This window comes from Eurosta solidaginis, chromosome 4 (assembly GCF_040869045.1).
Source record: "Eurosta solidaginis isolate ZX-2024a chromosome 4, ASM4086904v1, whole genome shotgun sequence".
In the NCBI taxonomy this organism is placed as follows: Eukaryota; Metazoa; Arthropoda; class Insecta; order Diptera; family Tephritidae; genus Eurosta; species Eurosta solidaginis.
Window position 1 is genome coordinate 129,211,551 of NC_090322.1, and position 17,520 is coordinate 129,229,070.

A 17,520-nucleotide genomic window follows, 5' to 3' on the forward strand; every position below is an offset into this window, starting at 1 on the left:
TAATACTAAAATATTTACTTATATTTAAAAGCAAACGATTCTCTCTTCAACAGTCTATTACGTTATAAAATAATAGAGATCCCAAGGGAGAAAATTGTCATATTGGGGTTGATTCAATAATAATTGTAATCATTAGGTTAGACTAGTCTCCTAGGAGATTAAAGCTGAGACTTTTTTTCCAAATTTCAGTGCGCTTATTTTACTTCCCGTGATGTGCCCTGTTTCTTTAGTAACCAAGGCTCGGGCAACCCCAAGCTCCTCATGGAAATAAGGGGTGGCGGAAGAGATGGCCTAGAAGATTCGATGTGGTCATATTTAAAAGTTCCCGAGGTGGTCGAGTTTGTACCTTAATAGTCCTCGTTGCCGGGACGTACCGGAGCTATGCCCGGCAAGGGCCGATTAACATTGATAAAATTTCATTTCATTTCTTTATAACGCAGTCTTCAAAAAGTTAAGTCAACAAGCTAATCTTATCTGCTACTTTTCGGTTAATTTATATAAAGAAAGTCTTATTCATTTATATTCGCCTTCATATATTCAGTAACCCCAGGCTGTCTGTTAACAAAAGCTTTTATTTGTATCACATGTGCGCCAATTAGTTCTGAAAGCTCTTGTTTTTTTTGATAAGAATATTTGTTATTAATCAGTTCGTTCACTGAGTTTGAATTTAAACGTTTGCATGCTTATTTTAAGCATTTACTTGCTTATTTCTATTTTTATTACATATATTTTTTTTATAAACAACAGAGAATATCAAATTCACAGCCGCACAGCTCATTTTTAATCTCTCAGTAGTGCTGACGTCAGTTATCAAAGTCCAATCGCAAGCACTGATCGAGTCGGTTGTTACATCCAGTTATTGCCTATTTCTCGCGGATCTATTTGGAGCTCATTTTAGTCTCATTGTGGTGTTTGAAGCGTTCGTATCACAACAGAGCAATATGATAGTACGCACTGTGAGCGCGATGACTCGCATTACTGAGTCAGCTTCATGCTTACAACAAATGCAACGCCGGACTTTGAAGGCTTCAATTGAAACGGGAAAATATATTTTGGTGCAACGTGATCAAATTGAAAATTCCAGCTCTAATAAAACAATGAAATTTCCCAGTGTTTGGTTACGTGACAATTGTTGCTGTGATCAATGCTTCCATCAGAGTTCAAAGTCACGTCGCATTAATTGGGATCATTTCGATACAGAGGTGGAGGCAACAGATATTAAGGTGCAATCATTAGCTAAATATTGTTTTAACTTAATAACATATATACGACAAATACGACGTGCTTAATAATCTCTTTAACTTTCTAATTTAGGTGGATTCAAATGCTCAGCAAGTGATAATAAAGTGGAGTGATGAGCACGTTTCAAGATATGATTTGAAGTGGCTTAATGAGCGTGAATTTTGTGATGAGCGCAGACAAAAGTATTTAGATGAGTTCTATCGGCCAAAAACAAAACACTGGGCAGGTGCTGAGTTTAGAGAAATTACGAAAACGTTCAAATTTCAGGACGTAATGCAGACGGATGATGGTGAGTGAGTGCTATTTTATTAAGATCATTGGTTGGCTATCAGTGTATGAAAGCGGTTCTCTGTTGTCAATGGCTAATGTACAACCTTTGACTTACGAGAAGATGTCTAATATTTTGAAATGTTTATCTACACCACCATTCAGGCGGGGTTACCCTTAGCTTTATCACTGAAGCAACTATCGAAATCTTTAATATTTTTGATAGAATTTATTTCTCTCACTCGGTTAATATAACTACATAACATCAGAGATTGCAGAAAAATGAATTGGGTTTATTAGGGATAGCAATCGGTATCCAAGCACATACAAGAATTTTCTTAAGGAGATAAGTTTATTTTTGAATATTAATTATTATTTTGAATAATTTTCTTACTGCGGGTTCGAATCGAGCTCAAGGCCTAACAATAATTTTTTATCATTATTATTGTTATGATAAATTTGATGGCTGTGATGGCTGAATGGTTATAGCAGCGGCGCCTAAACATTGCCGATGAAGGAATTTAGCAGTTCCCGAAATGAATCTATACAACGAGCTTTGGCAGTTGTCTAAATTTTTTCTCATCTTCTATTCTAATTTAAAAATTTTTTTCAATTAAGAAAAAATTTATCATAACAATAATAATGATAAAAAAAAATTATTGTTAGGCCTCGAGCTCGATTCGAACCCGCGATCTTACAAATCAGTAGCCCGATATAACAACAAAAATTGTTAATACATCCCAGAGCACGGGGGAAAAAGTGTCAATAAAATATGACACTATGGCAGCATTGCCATCAAACAAGTCCAATTTTCACATCCATTCTGCAACAGATGTCTCAGTGTTGCGAATATCAATTGACACGAACCAGAATAGAAGTGAGATTAATGAAGACGAACAAAAAACCGCTGTGATGGCTGAATGATTATAGCAGCGGCGCCTAAACGTTGCCGATGAAGGAATTTAGCAGTTACCGAAATGGATCTACAACGAGCTTTGGCAGTTGTCTAAATTTTTTCTTTCTTCTATTCTAATTTAAAATTTTTTTCAATTAAGAAAAACTGTATCATAACAATAATAATGATAAAAAATTATTGTTAGGCCTTGAACTCGATTCGAACCCGCGACCCGCGATTAATTTTCGTACTGTCTCTGAGATCGTTTGGTGTGATTTATAAGGGTTTTTCAACACTGTTATTTTGCGATCGAAATAGGTTTCAGGAAAGGTTAACCTTCGTCTGTTCTGTTAGAATTAACATAATGTAAACTTAACATTATGTTATTATTACGGTCTGCATATAATTGTTATTCCTCAAAATTTAAACCAGAAAAACTATATTACGTCCCGATAGTATATTTTTTATATTTTTGCAGAGGTTATAGGAAGAATCATTTTGAAATCATTGCCGGACTGTTCAGGGATAATGCTGGCATCATTTTGATACTTTTTATAGCAATGTTGGAATCATTTCGGGTCTATTTTGAGATCAGTTCTAGATTATTTTGCATTTTTTTCGGATTGTTTTGGCTTATATAGCATGATCATTTCGAGAAGGTGTTAGGTACAATTTCAGAATTTTTTGCACGACTATATTGGGATAATTTCAGGAATATATCGGTACTATTTTGTGGTCGTTATGGGATTATTTTGAGATCATTTCAAAGCTACTTCAAAATAATTTCTCAATTATGTTAGCGCTTATTTCGGTTTCGGAAGAATTCATTTATGAATACGAAAATTAATTGGCTTCTTATCGATAACAACTGCTATCGAAGAGTTATCGGGTTTTTATTGGTATGTTCTCGACGACTTATCGGTATATTTTTGAGAAGTTATCGACTTTTAGTCGAAAAAATATTGATTTGTCATAGAAAATATATCGATTTGTAGATTTTGTATGAAAGTGCCCTTCATCTTTATGTAACATAGTCGAAGCTTCTAGGTGCCCCACCACTGTATTCAAATTTCCCAAGTTTTAGAACCGTCATAATCCGCGGGAACGGTTTCAGTGGTGTAGCATACTCTCCCAAGTTAAATATCTCACTGTTATTCCATTGTCGAAGTCCAACATTTCTCGGAGTCCAGTCCATGTGAAGGTCGCAATTTTTTCCAACGACGCCTGCTCAGCGGTTTTCTTTAACAAAATCGTTTGTGATTAGATGGACTCTTTGCCAGACCATTTGTTGCTCTTGGTTATAAAACAGAAAAAAAACACTTGGCGCGAGGGGACCAACATGCCGACTCGGCACGACAGCTGCCAGTTAGATGAATTTCAACTAAGAAGCCTTTCATCACAGGGTACACTAGGCGAGTCCTGGCTACATCCTGAAAACTTAAGGAAGGTGATCTCATATGTATATATAGTAAAACGGGCCCATATGCAGAGCTTTTGGACAAGGCAGAAATTAATCTCGACTTAGTTCCCTGTGTCGTTACGTTTGTGACTAGTTTTCTACTCATTTTCCTTGGCGTGTATTCTCGAACAAATATTGCTAAAATCTACAACTTTTCGCCCTGTGTTAATATTTTGGACTATAACAAGTGCTGCAAAGAACATTTCGAGAATAAAAATTTCACGGTAGCTAACGTTCCCATAGGTCCGTCCAAGACTTTAAGCCTGTACTACCAAGGGTGTGAGGTTCACGCTTTATAGTTCCTTTAAAACTTCGGGTGTGAAGCTGAAAAGTCTTAGCTAGCTTATAATAATTTGCTTTAGGTAGCATGGGATTTGGAGTATTTATACTAAAGCAGAGATGCCCGTAAGAGCTTCGTCGAGCGCCGTTAATTTATTCGGCGTTCACAGACATGCCGTGTGAGTGCTTCAAGCAGTTCTGTTGGCATAGTGCATCTCTACTCTAAAGCTATCTGCATACCGGCTTTTAGCACTGTTTCACCAAAAATTGAAGTTTTAGAGTTATTAAAGTGTCAATAAGCCAAAACAGACACTCAGCCTTACTCTCCGCGAGGGTAATTTGCATTGCTCTTGCACACTACGTAGAACTTACTAATTTTTATGGCAATAATTTCATTTAAGGCTCTAAAAACTTTCGTTTCAGTGCTCAGACAATGGCTAGAAGCATTGGCAATAAGTGGCGTGGCAATTATCGAAGATGCACCTCTGGAAAAAAGTGTAGTGCGCCAATTAGCTGACCGTGTAGGCTTTATACGACGTACCACATATGGGTGAGATGCGCTGTCCCTTCAATACTTAATCAATGCGAGTTAAATGTATAAATGGAGATATATAAATTATTTCTTATACAGCGAGGAGTTCATTGTACAATCGAAGCCAGGCGCTAAGAATTATGCCTACCTCTCCGAACCCTTACCGCTACATACCGACCTACCTTACTATGAATATAAACCAAGCGTGAATATTCTGCATTGCCTGGTGCAGTCAAAATCTGAAGGTGGTAGCAATCTGCTGGTCGACGGATTTCATATAGCGGATCGTTTGCGCTACGAGTACCCAACGGATTTTCGTGTATTAACGGAGACGTTGGTCGATTGGAATGATATTGGTAGTGAGGATGGACGAAGTTTTCATAATATCTGGCGCGCACCGGTTATATGGTGAGTTGTTTTTTACAAGAATATACTACATGCACGATGAAATACATATATACGCAGCTGTGGGTGTAGCAAATATGGTGGGCTCCAGAGTATGCAAAGTAATGCATATTAAAAAGTCGAAGTTTTTCAAAATGATAAACGTTTGACTTCATACCCCCATATCTCTGGGAGAATTTTAGAAAGAGTTTTAAAATATCTTGGTATTATTATGAGAACCATATCGGGACTTTCACTATTGAACTAATTTTGCGTTACTTTGAGATTATTTCCTAATTTATTCAGGATTATAAAAAAAATTTCTCTTGATTTTGGTAAAGAATTTTTAATTTATACTATGGAGAGTTTCTGCCTAATTTTTGAAACGAAGAATTCATCCTGGCAATGACACGTACGACTGAATAAGACTGTGCAACTAAAATCCAAACTATGTAGGTACGTAATCGGAAAAGGATTGAGGATAGCACAAAAATTCACTACTTTTTCCAATCGTACATCGAAATTCTTTCGAAGCAGAAAGTTATTTAAAAAGGGTCCGATCATTAGAATTAAACCAAAAAATAGACCCTACGAAGAACTCCAAAATATGTTCTGAAATATCTCGATATACCAAAAAAAAAAAAAAATGTTGTTAGTATTAATTGTAACAGTAGCCGTAACCTAAGTCAAACTGGAAAATTATTATGACCGAAATCGTAACCACGATCGTAGTTGCGCGACGCGAATCCTGACATAGCCACAACTGTTAGCATAAGTATTGAAACAGTAAACGTAAGATATCACACCATTGCCGTAATATTAGCGATACCGTCGTCGTCACCGTAACCGGCTCAACATCGACCCCACACATTCAGAGTCACAAAGACCTAGTTAAGGTTAAGTTGAAGTAGCTGCCACAAAGGCCTCATATTCAGTGTCAGAAGCCCCGTTATGATGCCACAAAAGGACACCATAACAACTCCTCCTCAAACCATTTCTATAAAGGCTACCAAGTCCTTGATCTTGCACTCCACGACCTGGCATTGATTATCCAGAAAAAAGAGATCGCAGGCAGCTCTGCCTGGTGATAGCGCCTACAGCATTGACGATAGCGCACTCCTAGATTTTCTGCATGCCAGTCAATAAGGGTGTGCTTAGTTAATACTACAACTGCAGAAATTTTATAAATACCTAGAGTGCAAATGTGACAGGATCCATGACACCCCGGGGCTTGTAGCCACCTACCCTTGATGGTACATGTAGAATTTTAGCATTAGCCCAGCAAAGAGTTAGCATTCTTTGCCAAGAACCCGTTTTGTCGTGATCTGCCTGGCAAGTTCGTCCGCAACACAGCAGTTTTCCACGCCCCTGTGTACCGGGTCCCATGCGACGTGGACACTGTTCTGTTGGGCCTCTTCTTGAAGAGATCGACGACAGTTTAGTGTAAGCTCAAAAATGAATATTAAGGAGCCAAAAGATTTCTAGCCGCTTGGCTGTCGCTAAAAATAAAGACTTCGGTTTAGATAGTGTGTTTTCCTATCCAAATCGCGGCTTCAATGGCAGCTGATAATTTTGCCTGGAAGACACTTCAATGATCTGGTAGTCTGAAAGAGAGGTGGTGGTATCGGTCCACTCGGATGTCCCCTCCAACACCACCGCTTAGCCTGAAACCATCTGTGTTTAAAGAAGTGCTACCGTCAGCAGCGAAGAACCGATCCAACTCCAACCAATCTTCCCTGCCTAGAAACGTTTACCATAAAAATGCCATCCGCAACTATTGTGATCGCAGAGGGGTGTGTGTTTCGAAGAAGGAAATAATAATTATTTAATAGACTAGATTGTCCTATGGTTTTAGTGCTCCATCTGGACGACGGACGGGCATAACCGCTGCTCAGTGTACCCGCTACATCACAAAATAGGATATCGAGAATGAACTGAAGAACTTCGCGTGACATTGTCCTTAGAGCTCCACTTTTGCTGATCATTTGTGCACTTTTCCTAGCAAATTTAAGTTTGTAGCCTTGCTCAGGGCTGGCCATCATACAATTTCCCCATATAGCAAATTGGTCGAACGTAGCGGTATAAATTTATCTGCATATACGGAGGATTTGTTCCCAGTTTTTGCCAATGGCTCTTTTGTACGTGTTTGCTGAAATTAATAACTTTTTGTTTTATTCGGAATGACGTTACTTTTTCAGTTAAACCCTTTGTCTAGAACTACGCCTAGTAACTTGACCTTGTCGGCCAGATTTAGGTGCACACTATTTAGTTCTGGTAGATTAAACGATGGTAGAGGACACCATACCACTTAGTGTATAACAAAAGCTTCACTTGGTCGGATTTTATAAAAAGAAAACCGCTCACAATGATGCATCAACCGACCTAGACTCATAAATAAATTTAAATTTTAAAGCCATTAACTTAGTTTGTATTTGATTTATATTTATGTCTTTTATGAAGAAAATTTAAAAACACGAAATATGTGATTTTATTTCTTTGCATACTCTGGTTGCCACTTAATTGGTTGTGCTGTGTAAAGGCGGCCTCAGCGCTGTTGGTATTTAATTTATTTGCTTCACAGCTAAGGCGTTAATTCTCAAGGCGAACCGATTAAACAGTAAAGAAAATTGAGTAACTCAGCTACGTTCTCGCAATCACTACCAACATGGTTTGGAAAATTTGCATTGAACGCCTTTACCGCACACAAACCTACGTTGATAGAGTAAAAAGCGTTGCAAAGCGCCTGATTGTATGCAACAAAAATCGATTTTAAATTTTATTTATAGCCTTCAACTTCGAACCGCTCTTTGCTGTTTTGTACCATTACCTTGCCGCTGCCGCTGTCGCTTCATTTACAATTCATTTTCAATCGTTTTTTCTTGCTGTGCCCTACTCATAGCGCCTCACGCATCAGCTAAACTACCAGCTTCTGCATTACGTATAAATGTATATCTACTTTTATTTTTTCTCAATTTTCTTTTGCTCGTCTCAACCCTTTCACACCTCTTCTCTTTGCAGTTTAGACAGTGACGGAAATTATACGCGCATAAATCACAGTATTCCCCAGCGCGACAGTCATTTCTCTGTGCCGCTGCATGCGGTTCTGCCTTGGTATCAGGCATATGCTAAGTTTGTGCGGTTGGCACGGCGCGATGCTTTTGCGTTTAAAACGAAACCCGGCGACGTTTTGACTTTCAATAATATTCGCCTGCTGCATGGTCGCACCGGGTACGATGACACCGAACATAATGTACGTTATATTGTGGGAGCCTACCTAGACTGGGATATCATCTACTCGCGCCTAAGAGTATTGAAAACAGCACAAGCGGAAAGTGTCAACGACAGTAGCGCGACTGGAAAAGCAACTACATAAAACGACGACAACAGCAGCATCAAAATCTGCTGCTTTGTAAGACTCATTGTCGATGGAAGTCTGAATGCTGCTAGTTTCATAGCCGCAACGCTAACTGAATGAACAATCGGCGCACTGTTGCTTGGGGATGTCAAGAGGCGTGCAACAACCTTTGCATTTACAACAGCCGCTTGCAGATGGCGGGGAGAACCAGCAGCTGCCAATGTTGTTCAATGGGTTTGCGGTGCAATGTTTTCTATTACAATTTTTTTGCCGACATCGTCTTTATTATAATTCACTTCTTCTTTTGCTGTTCTTCCGTTGTACTTTTTTGATATTTTTTTGCATGTCTTTTAGAGTTTTATTGATTTTTAATAAAGTATCGCACAGCAGGCGACCGGAAATTGTGGTGCCTTTTAAGGGCAATAATTTGATTATTTTACACTTAGATAATAAGCAATTTAAAATCATTTACACTTTAATGATTATTTCAAAAATTAAATATAGCTTCAAATACAAATTTTTATAAATAAGAAAACGTTTAAGACTTTTAATATCCAATACAGCCGGGAGGAAGAACTCATTCACTTAAGTTTGATGTTTTCTCTAGTGGATGAACCCCTTCCTTTCGTTTACATAAAAAAAAGGATACCCTAAGCACCGGAATATACGAGATTCTTTTCATTTAAATTCAGTTCAATGTATTTAACACATTTGTACAAGTGAGACCCCTGATTCGTCGAAGGCAAGAAGCGTCATCATAATTATTTGGCGCTTAACTGCCTAAGCGGTTTTGGCCATTTCGTAATAAGGAACGCCAACTATGCCTCTTTTGTGATAACTGACGCCAATTGGGAGCACAAAGCTCTTCCAGCTTAATATTATACCTCCTTCGATTATCGACATCGGTATCGCGGATAAAAAAATACACCTTCAGGATAACTTTTCTCTCGAACACTTTAAATGCCATATTATCGACACCGTCTATAACTCTGAGCTATTCATCTGTGCAGGTATGATGAGCGACTTGCAGAGCGAGATTTTCGGTCTTGGAGTGATAACTTTACTTTTATACTACCTACCCAGTAGCACTTCTTTTATCGTGCGCATCGTGAAAATGTGGTTTATAGTAGATTTAACAGGTCGGAAGCCTCACTGATAAGGTCCGATCAGTTCGTTGACTTTGGGTTTCAGTCTTTCGCATAGTACACTAGATAGAACTTTGTATGCGATATTAAATCGGCTGATTTTGCGGTAATTAGCGCAATACAAACAAGTAAGGAAGGCTAAGTTCGGGTGTAACCGAACATTATATACTCAGCTGAGAACTTTGGAGACAAAATAAGGGAACATCACCATTTAGCAACATTAACCTAGCGTAACCCTGGAATGTGTTTGTATTACATGGATATCAAACGGAATGTATTAAAGAGTATTTTAAAAGGGAGTGATCCTTAGGTGGATCGTGGGTGACTCTAGAATGCGTTTGTACGATACGGATATCAAATGAAAGGTGTTAATGATTATTTAAAAGGGAGTGGGCGTTAGTTCTATAGGTGGACCCCTTTTGAGATATCGCCATAGAAGTGGACCAGGGGTGACTATATAATGTGTCTGTACGATATGAGTATCAAATTAAAAGCAGTAATGAGGGTTTTAAAGGGAGTAGCCCTTAGTTGTATATGTGAAGGCGTTTTCGAGATATCGACCAAAATGTGGACCAGGGTGACCCAGAACATCTTCTGTCGGGTACCGCTAATTTATTTATATATGTCATACCACGAACAGTATTCCTGCCAAGATTCCAAGGGCTTTTGATTTCGCCCTGCAGAACTTTTTCATTTTCTTCTACTTAATATGGTAGGTGTACCCATTTTACAAAGTTTTTTCTAAAGTTATATTTTGCGTCAATAAACTAATCCAATTACCATGTTTCATCTCTTTTTTCATATTTGGTACAGAATTATGGCATTTTTTTCATTTTTCGTAATTTTCGATATCGGAAAAATGGGCGTGATCATCGTCGGATTTCGGCCATATTTTATACCAAGATAAAGTGACTTCAGATAAGTGCGTGAACTAAGCTTAGTTAATATATATCGTTTTTTGCGCAAGTTATCGTGTTAAAGGCCGAGCAGAAGGACAGACGGCCGACCTTGTATAAAAACTGGGCGTGGCTTCAACCTATTTCGCCCATTTTCACAGAAAAAAGTTACCGTCATAGAATCTATGTCCCTACCAAATTTCACAAGGGTTGGTAAATTTTTGTTCGACTTATGGCATTAAAAGTATTCTAGACGAATTAAATGAAAAAGGGCGGAGTTACGCCCATTTTAAAATTTTCTTTTATATTTGTATTTTGTTGCACCATATCATTACTGGAGTTGAATGTTTACATAATTTAATTTTATACTGTAAAAATATTAAATTTTTTGTTAAAATTTGACTTAAAAAAATATTTGTTTAAAAGTGGGCGTGCTCGTCATCCGATTTCGCCAATTTTTATTTAGCACACATTTAGCAATAGGAGTAACGTGCCTATCAAATTTCATCATGATATCTTCAACGACTGCCAAATTACAGCTTGCAAAACTTTTAAATTACCTTCTTTTAAAAGTGGGTGGTGCCACGCCCATTGTCCACAATTTTTCTAACTTTCTATTTTGCGTCATAACGTCAACGCACCTACCAAGTTTCATCGCTTCATCCGTCTTTGGTAATGAATTATCGCACTTTTTCGGTTTTTCGAAATTTTCGATATCCAAAAAGTGGGCGTAGTTGTAGTCCGATTTCGTTCATTTTAAATAGCGATCGTAGATGAGCGCCCAGGAACCTACATACCAAATTTCATCAAGATACCTCAAAATTTACTCAAGTTATCGTGTTTACAGACGGACGGACGGACGGACATGGCTACATGAATTTCTTTTTCACCCAGATCATTTTGATATATAGAAGTCTATATCTATCTCGATTAGTTTATGCCGTTACGGATTACCGTTATGCGAGCAAAGTTAATATACTCTGTGAGCTCGGCTCAGCTAAGTATAAAAATCATCTGGACACATGCGCTCGTTCATATTTTGCACAGGAGTTGATGTATACCCTTTAACAATTCTTCGCATCCGTTGTTGAACATTTCGGCAGGTATTTATCCTTTAGCCGGGATATTTCCATTGTCACTTCATCAAAGACGGTTGCTGGAACGTCTTTCCGCCAACTTTTCTTTCGGTAACTAGCAATGAAAAAAGTACTCCTTCCCCAACTTAATCACACTCTTTGGCAATTACCAAAACGTCATTATCACTTATGTAGAAATCTGCCCTGGTTTCGGAACCTTTCGTCATTTAGCAATGAAAGTATTCCTTTATGAACCCACCTATGGAAACAGAAGAAGAGGGTGGTTCCCACTCCGCTGGAAGGACCAGGTGTAAAATGATTTAAATTCCGTTGGTGTGACCAATCGGCGCCAGCCAGCTTAACGAAGACGCGGCTGGCGACCCTTGTTTGATGAGCATGTCAACTATTAAGTGCCAATTAAGTTAGTATGTAAGTAAGCATCTGAAGCTCCTCGCATTTACGCTGTTCTGCATCCAGTTGTTTTCTTCTAAAAAATGCGTCTATCTTCTTTCTTCGCATGCTGCCACGCCCGTACACAGCGGGGACCATAAGTTGGCATTCCTTTTTCAGAAGAAGCGCGATGCTCCGCATTGTACCAGTTGTTTTTGTATTTTTGTCTGGTTCGCTGGTAACTTATGGTGTCAGCAGCGGCGGTACTAAATGAGAGAAAAATATGCTCCCACTGCTCGGCTACATCCATGGCGCAACGATACAAGGTGGCAGCATGGAACAGCTGATTATAAACTTTTTTATTTGATTTGATACATGAACTTCCGGTGCAGTACGATTTTGACATTTGTCCATCGAATTTACAAAAACAAAGTACATGGAATTTTTATTTATGTTTGTAGGTATGTCACCATGCTGCCACCTTGTATCATTCCGCTATGGCTACATCATCAATTAAAATTTTCTCTCAGTAAGCGCGTGTGAGTGCCGAGTGGAGTAATCATCAGCTGTCTGTTTCGTGAGCAGCTATTCGACCGCAAACTCTGTGTCATTGCGCGCACTTTCTTTGCTGCACAGAGGCGTTTAAGTATCTTGATTGCCGCAAGTAAGTGGTCGGAGTCGATATTTGGACACTGCAACTATACCTGCCGTTCATGATGACGTGATCGATTTCCTTTTATATACTTCGATCATATATGTCACTTATTAAATACATCACTTTTTAAAAGCAGAGGTCAAAATAACAAATTATGGGGAGAAATTAATTCGCGGGTTTTACAGGGTTTCTAAACGTTTTATATATCTTTTTTTTTTCGTTATTAAAATTTTTACCCCTGGAGGTAACATTTTGCACTTTGATACGTTTCGTTCTTTTTTCTTCGTCACAGTATAACTAAAAAGTCAAAAATAACTTGAGCTGAGTTTACTTGACTTAAAAACTTAGTTCATTTCGACGGCTGAGACGCATATAACCCTTTCTTTGATGCAAGAATCTATGCTCGGATCGCGTGTTTTTGAAACAAACCCTGAAATAGGACGTTTTTGAAAAAAAAAATCTGAGATAGGGCTCTCTTCAAAATATTTGGAAGTAAGGGGTTTTTGAAAAGTACAAGGATATTCCAACCAGCAGCCGTTTTTTGGTCGGAAGACGGCATTTCATATAGAATAATGGAATATGAGAGGGGCGTGGTAAGACGATACATCATGTGCTATGAATAGTAGTTTTTTCGGCATTCACCCACCAAATTGATTTGTTACTTTCATAAGTAAGCAGCGTAGAGAATTAGAAAGACTCTATCAATAATTTCCTATAAAGCGCCAACCACGTACCAGTACTACTATAAAATGTGACTATACAGGTTTGTGGCCAACTGATCTTAGTCGAATGCTTGAAATGATATTATAACTAGCTCCCAGATTAATAAATTCCAATTATTTAAAATATATTAGGGCATTCGGAATTCCCGCAGCAACCGACAAATATGCAGATGATAGATATAAAAAACCGCTCAGTTGAAAAGTAAAATCGTAACTTCGCTAACAAGAAGTTTTCCAGCCAATTACATGCGAATTCTATAAAGATTTACAATGCCACACGGGCCCATAAAGTAGTTCTTGCATGCATACGCGTATGAACACACACATACATGTGTACAAGGCGCATACATGGGCAAATGTGGGGTGTTCTCACATTCATGGTAATATGTAAAAAGTACCAACAGAGTCGCCTGAAAAACTTCTTATTAAAAGAGAATTTACTTTCGTTGGGATAATAATAAAACTTTTAAGAGGGAGTTTAACAATTCGAAAGTTAAAACGAAAATGTTTACTTTGAAGGGGAGGTAGGCGGGCCAAATAATGGAAGGCAAAAGGTTAAAGCGAAAAAATAACAATAAAGTGTGCAGTGGCAGTGGCATGAAAATGCTACAAATATTAGCAAAGTAAAAAAAGGAATGATAACGTAATAACAGTGATACATTTTTCCAGCCAATTTGATAAGCAACCACCAAAAAAGGAATAACAATAAGCGAAAAAATTGGGGAAGAGATAACAGAAAATTTGTGAATTGTGTGAGGTAAAATTAAAAGTGATTCTCCAACAGATATATGTATTGTACAAGATCTTCCGTTTCAGATCTTCAATACTACGACTAAGCTTTGTTTCAATTAGGGCTTAGAGAGAAAAATTACAAACGCACTAATGAGTATGACGTAAACTAAGGCTATGCGAAAGAATGGATCAGATCCTATGTATATGTATAAAATAAAAAAAAAAATTGTAAAAGTCAGCATATAAATTTTAAGTTTATGTTGGGAGGGTGTCAGAAAAAGAAAACGAAAAAAAGAAACAAATTCAAGGGCCTACGATGCTAGATTTTTTCTGAGTAAGCTTAAAGATTGGAGGTGGTCAAGGAATTTGGTTAAATAAATACGATAACAACGCCTACAAAAATTACAATAACTTCTTTTCCAGAATCACAAAAATATAATCGTTTCACCGAAAGCTCTTTGCTACTAAAGAACAACAAACAAATGAGTTAAATTACAAAGTTGTCCCTTCCTTATTCGAGGTAAAAACTTTAGCTTACAGAGTAAATCTCTGTATGTATGTAAGCAGTTTACATATTTTTGACAATTGGCCAGCTGTGCATGAGTGTCCGCCGGAACTTGTACCGTTTGCCCTGAGTATACGCGATAGCCATGCCAAGTCAATTGTCAAAATGCTGTGATAAGTTTATGTTTTGTGTATCGAAATCGATTTATTTCAATTTAGGAGCCAAACGGAGCCAAATGTTGTTGTGAGCCGTAGATAGCCGTTAGATCCATAGTGAGAGCATACTTTACGTAGACAATGAATATCAAGCAAAAAAAAAAAAAAATTAATATTGTTTTTTTTTTTTTTTTTTTGTTTGACTGACGCTTAACAATTTAAACGGTTGCGGTCGTCAAAAAAGGCGCACAAGTTGATTCTTCGCTCTGCTAACTTGCGCCAATTGATAACACCAAAGGGAATTTAAATCATTCTCCAGTCGGTACTTACAGCGGAGTTGGGGCCGCTGTCATTCTCTGATATCATAGGCGGGTTCCGGTAAAAATACCTCCTAAGCAAACCTTCCATAGCATAACGTGGCCTAGCAATCGTAGCCGCGCCATTTTTATTCACTGGGCTATCTTGATGTCTGGTAAATCTCGTACGGCTCATCTTTAAATCTTCTTCGGTTCTCGCCATCGCCAATGTGTGTAAGCCTGTAAATCTTTTGAAGGACCTCTCTCTCTCTCTTCACTCATATTAACGTGGTTAAATTACCAGGAGCAGTAATTCTTTTGTTCAGCGTGTGTCAGGGTTTAGGCAGACCGTATACCTCCTTCAGTGAAACACTGATGCCCACTTGCAGAACGGCAAGTTAACCTTTTAACTCAGAGTTAATCTGGAATAAGGCATTAAGCTCATACAATTTGACGAATGTTTGAAATTACCTCTGAGCTAAAAAACAAAAACTTCCCGCCCTGCAAGTAGGTCCAAGCTTGTACTCACTTAAAAACATAATTCCTGGTTGTTGGCTTTCGAAAATCACACAATCCTGCCACATCGCTGAATGCCATTAACACTAAAATAAATTAACTGCTTGCCTTGGAAGGGTCTACCTTTCCTCTTTATCTCCAAAGGTGGACGGCAAACTATTTGAATGGTCATCGTTGATCGGTCCAGTTGGTAATACAATATCTTATCCCATAAAAATTAAACAAAGGGTACCTGAAGGTATTGTCCTATCAACACTTCTTTTAATTTGTATAACTCGAAACTAATTTCTACCCCTCAAGGAGTTACTACTGGTTCTCACCGATCCCTAGTATTTACAGTTTTTCGTCTCTTGTACATGCGCGCTATCACTGACCAAATTTGTGAGTGGTTTATGTATTATGCTGTGTTCAGTGGCAAGACTTGTGGCTTACTATTACTTAATTTACTTTACTCTTTCACCAGTCGCAATATCGCATTTTCGTTGAAAACTCCACCAGTTCTTTATATTGAAAAAGGGCTGACTTCTGGGATTAGTGCGCACAGTAGTTTTGAAAGAGTTCACAGCTAGTTGCTACCTGCGGAGATGTCTGGACCTACGATAAGATAATCAGCAGCTCAGAATGGGAAGCACCTCTACGAGTCATTCGAGACCAAACTAGACTATATACAAGAGGTCTTTATATCAAGCGATTAATTTAATTAAACTGAGGCTCAAGAAAATAATTTTAGCAACAGATCTAGATTACGACTGTGTCTTTTATGAGAGCGTCATGGGGTATGTTATTATGATATCTATTGACAACTTTGGATAAAAAAATTGGTCTTGTTGTTGAACGCGAGCAAACTGAAATATGTTCTGTCGAAAAGAAAAAATCGGGGCGGGAATTCGCGTATTCGCAACTAATTCACAGTTGAGTTATTTAAATAAGATACTATGAATAACTTCGTATATGATTCATTTTATCGGTTGAATCGACGATATTAACCCCTCCATGGCATGGGTTCTACATCCCAACAGAAATTTCAAAAGTTGGGAAAAAAGCAAAATGTACGTCCTATTTAAATAAGCAAGCGTCATATTGGTTCTATGGGTATTTTTCTTTCACGATAAGCGATTAATGTGAGTTCACTGACTCTTTTACATTGCATTGTGAGTAATGTGACCATGTTATTGAAAAGAGCGTCCATTTACGAGTGAAAATAGAACTTTCTAGACCTAAAAGCTCTCTCGGTTAAGCAATTAAGTGTCCTAAATAAGCTTTTAGGGAGAAATGTGTATGGGTGTTTTATTTTTTATTTTTTTGGATTATCATATTTAATCGATATGGTTAAGGCCTAAAAAATTTAAGATTTTATCCCATTGGTGTACAAAACTGGGACAGAAGTCAATATCGCTGAATAAATGTTCCCAATGAGCTTCAATCAATGGGTATTAAGTGGGACACACTTTTCTCGGACATAATCTACTTTCCAAAGACTTTCGATTTTTTTAAATTTTTTTATTGCGAAGATGGGTACTAAGATGGAAAAAATTTGCCTTATATGTGTCAGATTTCTATTTATAGTATGATATCGAAAGGTTTAATCAAATTGCTGTTTGATTTGGCTCCTCATACAACTGAAATTGATTTCAAAATTTATCAATGTCAAGAGCTTTATGTTATCAGAACAAGGTAGAGTCACGCCGATTAATCCCTACACTTGGTGCTTTCAATTTCCTATTCATGTTCAACAGTTACTCTTTTAAATATGTAATTCAAAACTTTTTGCTAATTAAATAAATCGCCCGTAAAAATAATTCATTTAAAAGTTTATCTTCACATTAAGCTGAGGCTTCGTGTTAATTCGAAGTGACGCGCCACTCCCCTCTCCCACTAATCGCATTTATTTTTGCATAACCAACTGTGACAAATTGCTGTCAAGTTTTATTTACTTCTCCAAAATTTCCTAACAATTACTTGAAAAAATCTCAACCTAAATCAAGAGTTTTTCATTCAATATCTTTGTAAATTGGCTAA

General features: G+C 37.7%; 1 protein-coding gene across 1 annotated transcript; it reads left to right on the top strand.

Annotated features, from left to right (window-relative positions):
* Window positions 1-710: 710 nt before the first annotated feature.
* Window positions 711-8,948, top strand: LOC137248188 (gamma-butyrobetaine dioxygenase). Its single transcript, XM_067779058.1, has 5 exons — window positions 711-1,223; window positions 1,315-1,531; window positions 4,566-4,692; window positions 4,774-5,082; window positions 8,077-8,948. Exons 1-5 carry the CDS (start codon window positions 942-944, stop codon window positions 8,429-8,431), a joined length of 1,290 nt encoding a protein of 429 aa, XP_067635159.1. The 5' UTR covers window positions 711-941; the 3' UTR covers window positions 8,432-8,948.
* The last annotated feature ends 8,572 nt before the right edge of the window (window positions 8,949-17,520 follow it).